Source organism: Xyrauchen texanus, chromosome 13 (genome assembly GCF_025860055.1).
Source record: "Xyrauchen texanus isolate HMW12.3.18 chromosome 13, RBS_HiC_50CHRs, whole genome shotgun sequence".
Classification (NCBI taxonomy): Eukaryota; Metazoa; Chordata; class Actinopteri; order Cypriniformes; family Catostomidae; genus Xyrauchen; species Xyrauchen texanus.
The window spans coordinates 12,753,005-12,762,997 of record NC_068288.1 but is presented as its reverse complement, the minus strand read 5'-3'; the positions used below and the strand labels follow the sequence as shown (position 1 = coordinate 12,762,997).

Below are 9,993 nucleotides of genomic sequence, written 5' to 3'. Positions count from 1 at the left end.
TTTCTACTATGCCATTGTTTTTAATCATCTGGACCAGAGATGGGAATGGTGACAATAGTATATTGATCCAATACATTTTTTTATTTATCATAAGAGCTTTCCATAACAAAGCAGACCTCCATCTGCCTTAAAATGGGAATGAAAGCTGTACAACACCCTATAAAGCATATTTAAATATGAGCAAGATCAATTTCACACATGTTTACTGCTCTGCTTTAGTCAATGTAAGATGCTAGAGACAAACGGTACAGTATGATGAAATCCCGAGCTAAGTTTCAACATGTATGTGATGACTGTGCAGTGTGTGTTACTATGGACAGATTGGTGTGTTTGTAAGAGTTTTTAACAAATGGAGGGCTCATCAACTGCTGCCGCTCCCTCGGTCACAGCCTTCACACATTTGGCCATGGTCTGAGAGGCTCTGCTGATAGGGTCTGTAGAGACAGACAACAGAAAGGAATAGTAAATGACAGGTTCAAAGACACACACACTTGGTTACAGCATTCTACTCATTCATAAGGACAAATACAACTCACGAAATCAACATATTAAAGGGGTCATGACATGAGAAACCAAATTTGCCTTGATCTTTTGGTATATAAGAGGTCTTTGTATCATTAAAACGTCCTGCAAGTTTAATATTTTAAGACGTCCTCCCCATTCTAAACGAATCATTTATTTAATCAAACTCAAAATACAGCTCGTTCTGGATTCATGGTTAGAAGTGACGTGTCGGTTAGAAGTGACGTAACAGCGTTTGCATATGACCGCCTCCAGCACAAGATAACTACGATTTAAGCGCCAAGACAACTACGCTCATTTCAGTATCGCCGTCGCCTCACAAGTGTTCAGTCGATGGACAGCGAGCTCTGACAGAGACTACTTGTGCACAGGAAAATTACGATGCCACACAGATGTGCTGTTCCTGGCTGTGGTCAAACAAAACCTCTGAATAAGCTGCCGAAAGATCCAGGCGTCAGGGAAAAATGGATGCAGTTTATTTTTTGCGGACGATCCAGTCACGGCAGTGTTAACTTAAGCGTTTGTTCTGTACATTTTAAGGATGACTGTTTTGAGAACAAATCTCAATATGATGCTGGCTTTGCCAGAAAACTGTTGCTCAAAGATAAGTCCGTGCCGACTATTCTGGGAACAACGACGACGCAAACTGTAAGTAATCTATTTTAAACTTTAAACTACTTTTTAAAGCGCAATTTCATTCATTATGAATAATCACAGTGTTTTTACTTAGTTTACTTGCATATTGTTCTGGCTGGGAGCGTCAATAATTGATACATAGGCACTGACGTTAGCCAATCATAACAGTGGGCGTTAACACTGAAGTCTTAAATGGAAAACGCCCCCAAAACAGACTGTTTGAATCAGAGGATGAGAAACAGGGTGGGAAAAGGTCATAAATCACTAGATTTTAAAAGTTTTTCTTAAAAAAAAAATATATTAATACTATAATTGCACCTAAGGGAACATAATAATACAATAAAAAAAACCATGTCATGACCCCTTTAATATAGATTAATTTTATCAGTAGCACATTATTTTTATTAAAGTTTGACTGATTGTTGATTTTGGCAATACCGATAACTAAGGTAGTGGGGAAAGGCCCATAACTGGTTAATCGGCCGGTAGTTTTTAAAATCGACTTCTAGAATGATAAAAAATGATTATTCTTTCCATAGTATGACAGGATACAAGAGTCCACAAATGAAAAAAATCCCAGATGCATTTTATTGTTCAACCAAAATCCCAATAATAACCAGAAAAAATGCAGGACTTGCTTGACAAGCTTGAAACACACTAGAGACTCTTATTTTGAAATTGCAGGGGCTTGTAGAACCAAGCCGTTTTAACTGTAGACCCCTCCAGCGCCAGGCACAGAGAAAAAAATAAATAAATCTGCAAGTTTTTGCTGATAACCGATTCTTACAAATAGCGCAACTATCTGCACTGATTTTTGTTATTAGGGTTGCGGACAGTTCTTCAATTAACCTACGCTGCCCGGCAGAATTCACTGTTGTGCACTGTCTCCGTATTTATATCCGCGTCTCCCGCTGAACTCGTTTAGATGCTCTCTACAATATGGAACCAGCCAGCCCGGGACAAAAGGTTCAGTTGTCCCCCCTTAACGGTGGCCCTGGTCACGTTGACAAAGGCATGCGCTGTACCTGTCTAGGAAAAAATATTTATCTGCATAGATTTTGCCGATAACCGATACTTAAAAAGAAAAAAAACACCCAAAGATTTTTTGCCAATAACCGAGTCTTACAAAATAATCGACTCTCTGCATTGATTTTAGTCAATAACCGATAGTTCCAAAACAGCATCTATTGGCACAGATTTATCGGTAAAACCGATATATCTCCTGCCTCCCGCAATTTTATCTATAGAGTAAATGTCATGTTGGCAAAGGCACACACTGTACCTGTCGAGGGAAAAAACCTATTTGCATTGAATTTGACAATAACCGATACTTTAAAAAAACCTATCTGCATAGAATTTTGTTGATAAACAATAGTTCCAAAAAAAGCAACTATCGGCACGATTAATCGATAGAACCGATATGTCAGTCTACCTCCCGCATTTTTGTCTATAGAGAAAATGTCATGTTGGCAAAGGCACGCACTGTACCTGTCATGTAGAAATCCTTCACTGTGAGCTGAGGAGGGACAAGAGGAGCTGCAAGCAATGACTGATTCACAGCCTGAGGAGAAAAATACATTTCAGAACTGTTGAATAAGTGAAGGCATAAAATAAAAACAAAACAGTAATATAGAGATAGAACACTAACCTTTGAAAGCTCATTGGCCTGTTTGAAGTAATTGGCCTCCTCTATGTCATCATATCTTACCAGGTTAGGAGAGACTTCTGCCAGCCTTCCCCTTACCTCATCCAGTGTGTCATATGGCAATGTGACTCCCGCCAACTAAGCACACACAAAGATGAGAATATGTACTGAGCAACCCACTCTTGTTACTTGAGTTAACTGCAAGTCATAACAGACCTCAGCAAATGTAAGGTGTACATTATGAAGCAAAGTTTTGTTATAGAACAATTGGTTTCGGCGTGTGTACCTCAGAGATGGCACGCAGAACCTTCCAGTCCTCACGTGCCATGCCGGGAGCAGTGACCGCCACCCTGGTTTGCTGTGTACGGCCCTCTGTGTTGACGTATGTGCCGTACTTCTCTGTGTATGCAGCACCAGGCAAGATGACATCAGCCATGGTTGCACCTACGTCTCCGTGGTGACCTGGAGAAGCATGTGGTACCATTAACCCACAAAAGTTTACATTTATAACCATGTACCATTAAAAACATTGCATTGTGATACAGAAGACAAAATACATAAAGATGTTTTACTGACCCTGGTAGACAATAAAGCTATCTTTGGGCAAGTCTGCTCTGGTGATGCAACCAGAATCAGCTCCTAGGAGAAACAGCACTTTTGGAGGGTTCTTCCGGATGGCCTCAACACCAGGCTTGTAACCCAAGTCCAGGGCTGCCACTTGACTGGCCACCCTGAGGTCACACACACACACAAGGCTTTCTTAAAATGGTCAGTAGGGAGGCAACACACACTTCATATAATAAAATCGTTGAACTTTACTGAATCCACCAAAAGCAGACAGAAATCATACTCGAACCAAAGTCCACATGTGCGCGCAAACACACACACACACACTTGCACAAGGGACATTACACAAAGGAGGACATACTGACCTGTGTAGCACATTGAGAACCTTCCAGCTCTCCTCAACACCACTGCTGGCCAGAGCATTTTGAGCAATTGTGGACACGGCATTAAAGATGGCTGCCCCATCCTCCCTTTGGAGACTGGAGCTACCCACCACTACAGCAGGCTTCTTGGCCTGGGCCAAGACCTGAAACATGAAAAACAAACATACTTTAATTGACTCGAATTCCAGAACATTTGCTGAATTCCAACATATTGATGCTTGGGAAATTTTTTGACATCATATGACAATGTGAGACTAGGGGTGGCCGATACATCTGTTAAAATCTATAAAACGGAAGAAATGTGTAAATTGGTAGAAATGCAAGTATTGTTTCTATCTTGGATAAAATGTTGTCGGATGATAGTCGTGTGTTCCAATGAGAGGTTGCTCTACAAATTATTCATTTTAATCCGTCAATGATAACCCACTCCTGTAAGGGACAATTTCTGATCAAAGCTTTAGAGCTCCATTTCTACACAATTACCTTGCAGAAAGGGTGCGTTCCCACAGCAATCTCCTGCAGCACTTGTGTAGAATCACCCAGATGGTCGTAAGTGTAGCTCAGGTCAACCTTGTGACCCACCATTGCCACCCGTAGCTCATTATGCAACCAACTGAAGAAAGAAAAACAAAACAATGGGGTGAAATAAAATTACATCCAGTCACCATCTTTACAAATTTTGAGTGTGAAATGGTTATACCTCTTTCGGACACGTGAATTGAAAAGAGGAGCCTCGTAGCGTGGGTTTGTGCCGACCAGAAGGAGAAGGTCACACTCCTCAATGCCAGTGATACGGCTGTTTAAGAGGTAATTGGAGCGTAGGTCGGTTCTGAGGAGCCAGAGGAACAAAATATATACAACATGATGTTTAAAAACCTAATAGTAACATGAAAGCAGTGCCTTCAAACACAGTAGTCTTCTGGAATTAAGCTTAAAGGGATAGTTCACCCCAAAATGTAAATTATCATCATTTACTCAACCCGCATGCTTTCTTTCTTCTGCAGAACACTGGCCTATTAAATGCAAGTGAATGGTTACCAGAACTTTGAAGCTCCAAAAAGCACATAAAGGCAGCATAAATGTAAAAAATCCATAAGACTGCATTGTTAAATCCATATCTTAAGAAGCAATATGATAAATGTGATGAAAAACAGATCAATATTTCAGATTTTTTTGCTATAAATCTCTACTTTCACTTAAACATTCTTCTTTTGATTTTGGCAATGTACATTCTTCATGCATATACTGGTCAGGGATTCGAATTTATAGTAAAAAAAAAAAAAGATAAGACTTAAATATTTATCCGTTTCTCACTTCATATCACTTCTGAAGACATGGATTAAACCACTGGAGTTGTATAGATATCTTTCATGCTGCCTTTATGTGCTTTTTGGAGCTTCAAAGTTCTAGTAACTAACTAATTATTCAAATCAGGGATAGGGAACAGATAGGGAAATGAAGACAGCAAGTATGCCAGTCTCATCTCATAGGACCCACCCGGCACCAGCCATCGGGAAGATCTCCTCAGTGCAGAGGGTCTCACTGTTCAGTCTGTTCAGCAGGTCCTTTAGAGCCACCAGTGCCTCAGCATCTACCATCCCACCAACAATAGCTCCTATCTCAGAACCCTGAACTCCCTGAAGCTGCAAACACGAGATACAGCCAGTCAGATGGATCTATTAAACTTTAAAAATTATCATTGTAAACATACATGCAAGACTAGTTTATAACATTATTATAACCAGGTACTCACTGCTCCAGCCACACGTGTAAGAACATCCTCCCAGGTGGTAGTTCCCAGCTGACCACTGGCATCCTTTACCATGGGCTGGGTCAGACGCTGCCTCTTCAGCCCATCATATGCAAACCTTAGAGAGAGGCAGTAGACTAAGTATGTGTGTGAACAGAGAGAGAATGCTGAGAGCGCATGCACTCACCTGGTCTTGTCTGATATCCATTCTTCATTGACGTCCTCGTTGACTCGAGGCAAAATTCGCATGACTTCACCACCCCTGGTGCTCACCACAATATTAGAGCCCACAGCATCCAGCACATCAATAGACTCAGTTTTCCTGCAGACACATGCACATTAAAGCAATACAACCACATTCACCGATGAAACCAAACATTTGAAAGAAGGCATAAAAAAACATAAATATAAGGGACATGGTGCACAATGCCAGCTAAATCTATCAGAATTGTACCTGGTCTCCCAGGGTCGTGCAGTGAAAGCGTACGGTTTGGATGTCAGCGCTCCAACAGGACACAAGTCAATCACATTACCAGACATCTCAGACATAAACATCTTCTCTACGTAGGTACCAATCTGCATGCTGTTACCACGTCCTGTGGTTCCCAGATCCTCGACCCCAGCAACCTCACTAGCAAAACTGTAAGGGAACAAAGATGTTAAAAGCCAGTCAAAAAGAGTCAATTCTAACAGATGCTTTTCATGCAAAGGGACTCATAGTTACAGCTTGAAAAGTTTTGGTCCAGAAGTAAATAATCTGATGACTTGAGAATAAAACTGCAGCATAAGAATGTATGTTACGTGAATTCTGAATAGTTTGGAGAACAACAGATCTCTGACCCACCGTACACAACGTGTGCAATGTATGCAGCGTGTCATAATTGTTTTGATGAGTGGGCCAATGTTCTTATCTTCCACTGCTCTCTTCTCTTCTGTGAAACGACTTCTGTCTGCACCAAACATCATGGACTGATCCTACAAACCCAGTTCACACCATCAGGGTCATTCAAAAGTAACTCTATTAAGGAGAATTCCATTTCCACCTTTAAAGGAATATTCCGGGTTCAATAGAAGTAGAGCTCAATCGACAGCATTTGTGGCATAATATTGATTACCACAAAATTAATTTAAACTAGTTTCTCCTTTTCTTTAAAAAAATCAAAAATCAAGGTTCCAGTGAGGCACTTACAATGGAAGTGAATGGGGGGGCAATTATTGGAGGGTTTAAAGACAGAAATGTGAAACTTATAGTTTTATAAAAGCACTTTTGTTAAAACTCATGTATTATTTGAGCTGTAAAGTTGTATAAATCATTTTTAGTCATTTTAGGGTTTGTTGACATTACATCGTCATGGCAACGAAGTTGTAAAATTGGCTATAACTTTACTCAGAAAAGTTTAGTGCGTGATTTTAACACTAAAATCATGTTTACGTGCATATTGTTTGTGTCTTGTTGCTATACTTTTGAAACAGTGAGTATAAATCATCCCCATTCACTTCTATTGTAAGTGCCTCACTGTAACCCAGTTTTTTTTATTTGTTTTTGTTTTTAACAGAAAAGGAGGATGTGGAGCGGAGGGGGGCGGGGCCGGGCTAGAATGTCGCACGCCCGGTCCCCAATCGGACTGATGGGTCACGCGAGGGATAAAGGCGGCCGGTGACGATAGTTTGAGCGAGAGAGAGAATTACGGGCATGTCCGTCATGTGTGTGTTTATGTTTGTGTGTTTTGGTTTAAGTTTTCATTAAATTAGGATTTATATTGACAAGCTGGTTCTCGCCTCCTCCTTGCCCATCGTAACCCCCTTACAGAGGAATTAACCAAAATACATTTTTGTGGTATTCAACATTATGCAAGAAATGCTGTCGATTGAGCTCAACTTGTATTGAACACGGAATATTCCTTTAAGTACTGTACAGACAACTTTAGTTAATAGTCCAGCTCCCCAAGTTTGCCATTAATTATGCTTTTGTTTACCTGGAGGTCACATTCTCCTCCTTGATCACAGATTGGACAGTCAAGAGGGTGGTTGGAAAGAAGGAACTCCATGACTCCCTCTCTATCAGAAACATGACAAGAAATTCAAATTACTGCAAACATTCAATATCAGTTCACAATGCGGTCTCCAATAACACCTGGAAACAGCCAATAGACTTCTAAAATCTAGTATTAAATGAGAATAATTCAGATAGTTATGAATTAAAAAACACGTGTAAGCCCTTCTCTACAATTGTGTGAAGTTTTCGTTAAGTAATAAAGTAGCTATTCAAACCTGGCCTTCCGTGTTTTCTCAGAGTTGGTCAGAATATTCCACCCTTTCATGACAGGCATCGCACACGCTGCTACAGGCTGTTAGTGAAAAAACAGAATCAATGCAAACATATAAGAACATTTATGAGAAGTTTATGTTAACAAACAATTATATAATAGCGGTTTTCCATCCATAATGCATGCTAGTTTCTATCAATGCTTCATGTTACCTTTGGCGCTCTCTCGATTTCCACCAGACACATGCGGCAGTTGCCTGCCACTGACAGCCGATCGTGATAGCAGAAACGAGGAATCTGCACGCCAACTTTCTCGCATGCCTGGAGACAATTGGGATCCATCAATATACTGTATAAAATGCACAGTCATTTTAGAGAATTACTAAAGAAAGAGTCCACAGCATAGTACCTGTAGTACAGTGGTCCCTGATTCCACCATGATAGGATTTCCATCTACAAATACTTCAACCATATTGCTTGAGGCCCGGACTGAGGTTAGCACTGTTGTGAAAAGCAATACAGTTGTTCTGCATTATTATGATTTGTAGAAGACTTTACTTCAAATATCACACTGAGCTACCTCTAAAAATAGCTGTGTGTTAGGGCAAAGAGGGGCACTGCACTTGCTTTTGAAAGATTTAAAATGAATGCATGGAGTAATTACCATTGTTAGAGGTGGCAATGGAGCACTTGGAGTGGGCCGCCCCAGCCAGGGCACGACTTACTGCTGGCAATCGCAACATTTTGCTATTGAAGGAAATGCCATGTGATTAAAAGCATATGTAACATGTTGATCACCAGTTTCAATGCATGGCATCTAAGTCAACTATGAATAAATATACCATGAATATAAAAACATAATATTTCTGCAAAGACATAATGTAACAATATAACTTAACCCTTGTGCAACCTAAGGGACATTTTTATCTTTTTAATGTGTGTTTTTTTTTTTTGTTGTTGTTGATGCCAATGGCATACATTTTCCCAAAGGTGTGTATTTTTTGGGGAATCTTTTTAAATCAACCTCAGTTCCAAAATAGTTACACTAAAAAATTTCCCCATTAAAACTGCAATATTTGATCCCAGTGCCATTAAACCATAAATTCATGAATTCTATTATGCTTCAAGTCCAGAGCCCTGGCTTCAAAATGTAATTTTTTTTAGATCTTTCACCAGATCGCACCATTTTTCTCATTTTAGCCTATGGAGCAAATACATGCTTTCCCCCTATTTTCTGTTTACTGTATTATAGAGCAATGCAGACCAACCAAATAAATGATGCAGCTAAAATTGTGTGGGTGTGTTGGTATGGATGTCAGAGTGTGTTTTGAGAAATAAATGCATGCGTGTGCGTGCGTGTGTGTGTGTGTGAGTGTGTGTGTAAAAAACAACATTCACACATTTAAAGGGTTACGATCCTGAAAATGTATTAATATGTGGTAGTTATGATCAAGACTGATGTTGGTTAAAAAAATGACCTAATTGAAAGTGGAAAATAATATTAATATATAATAATATTATGGCAGTTTTGTGACGCAGACATTTTTGTCCTCCAAGGACCTCTGAGTAACTTTGAAAGTAAGTTGACGCAAGGGTTATAATCGGACCTTAGGTATGCAAAATTATAATATATCTTATAAATGACGTACAGATTCAATTCACTGCAGAGGGCAGACTATGCCACTGTATGTCCTGTGGCAAGGATTACAAAACGAGATTTTATAACAGGATTAACAGCATGTTTGAACACCCACGAAAGGTATAAAGCGCAATATCTGTAAACGAACTGGACATGAAATAAGGTACCAATATATGCGACAGTAAAGACGAACTTAATAACAGTGCAAATCTGATGCTGTTGACATTAGCAGGATAGCACAGTAGCGTTATGGTCAAGGACAGGGGGAACGTTACTGTAATTTAACTATTCACCTCATTAAATTATGACGCCATCAGTTATTCACAACATAACCCTCCACACAAAGCTCGCTTTACCCTTCAGTTGCGATAAAAAGCATTCTCTAAATCTTACCTTGACGCTATTTGGCCTTCTAGACCAGAACAGCGCCGTTGATTCACTCGTGAATGAGTCCTCGGCTGATTCCGTAAAGGTGACGGAAATAGGCGATTCAACTCTGTCTGAAATATTAGCTTGTTTTGTTTTCTTTTTTTTTTTGCCTCAGATTACCCTAAACTAAACAATATTCATACAATTATGTTTTAA

General features: G+C 39.8%; 1 protein-coding gene across 1 annotated transcript; it reads right to left on the bottom strand.

Moving 5' to 3' along the window:
• Positions 1-60: 60 nt before the first annotated feature.
• On the bottom strand, positions 61-9,888 carry LOC127653868 (NADH-ubiquinone oxidoreductase 75 kDa subunit, mitochondrial-like). Its single transcript, XM_052140664.1, has 19 exons — positions 9,802-9,888; positions 8,434-8,516; positions 8,179-8,270; positions 7,983-8,090; positions 7,775-7,851; positions 7,480-7,561; positions 6,348-6,478; positions 5,958-6,143; positions 5,691-5,825; positions 5,507-5,621; positions 5,251-5,396; positions 4,454-4,582; positions 4,237-4,366; positions 3,736-3,896; positions 3,380-3,534; positions 3,090-3,265; positions 2,807-2,941; positions 2,647-2,719; positions 61-434 (listed from the first exon to the last, which is right to left on the bottom strand). The coding sequence occupies exons 2-19, from the start codon at positions 8,510-8,512 to the stop codon at positions 343-345; spliced, it is 2,202 nt and encodes a 733-aa protein (XP_051996624.1). The 5' UTR covers positions 8,513-8,516; positions 9,802-9,888; the 3' UTR covers positions 61-342.
• Between the last annotated feature and the right edge of the window lie 105 nt (positions 9,889-9,993).

What these genes read in the sequence shown, in the direction of transcription:
- LOC127653868 (XM_052140664.1), bottom strand. Translation starts at nt 8,512, where the DNA reads ATGTTGCGATTGCCAGCAGTAAGTCGTGCCCTGGCTGGGGCGGCCCAC. An exon ending in GAGGAGAATGTGACCTCCAG is followed by an intron (nt 6,479 to 7,479) that starts GTAAACAAAAGC and finishes CTGGGTTTGTAG; the next exon opens with GATCAGTCCATGATGTTTGG. An exon ending in AGGCCAATGAGCTTTCAAAG is followed by an intron (nt 2,720 to 2,806) that starts GTTAGTGTTCTA and finishes TTTTCTCCTCAG; the next exon opens with GCTGTGAATCAGTCATTGCT.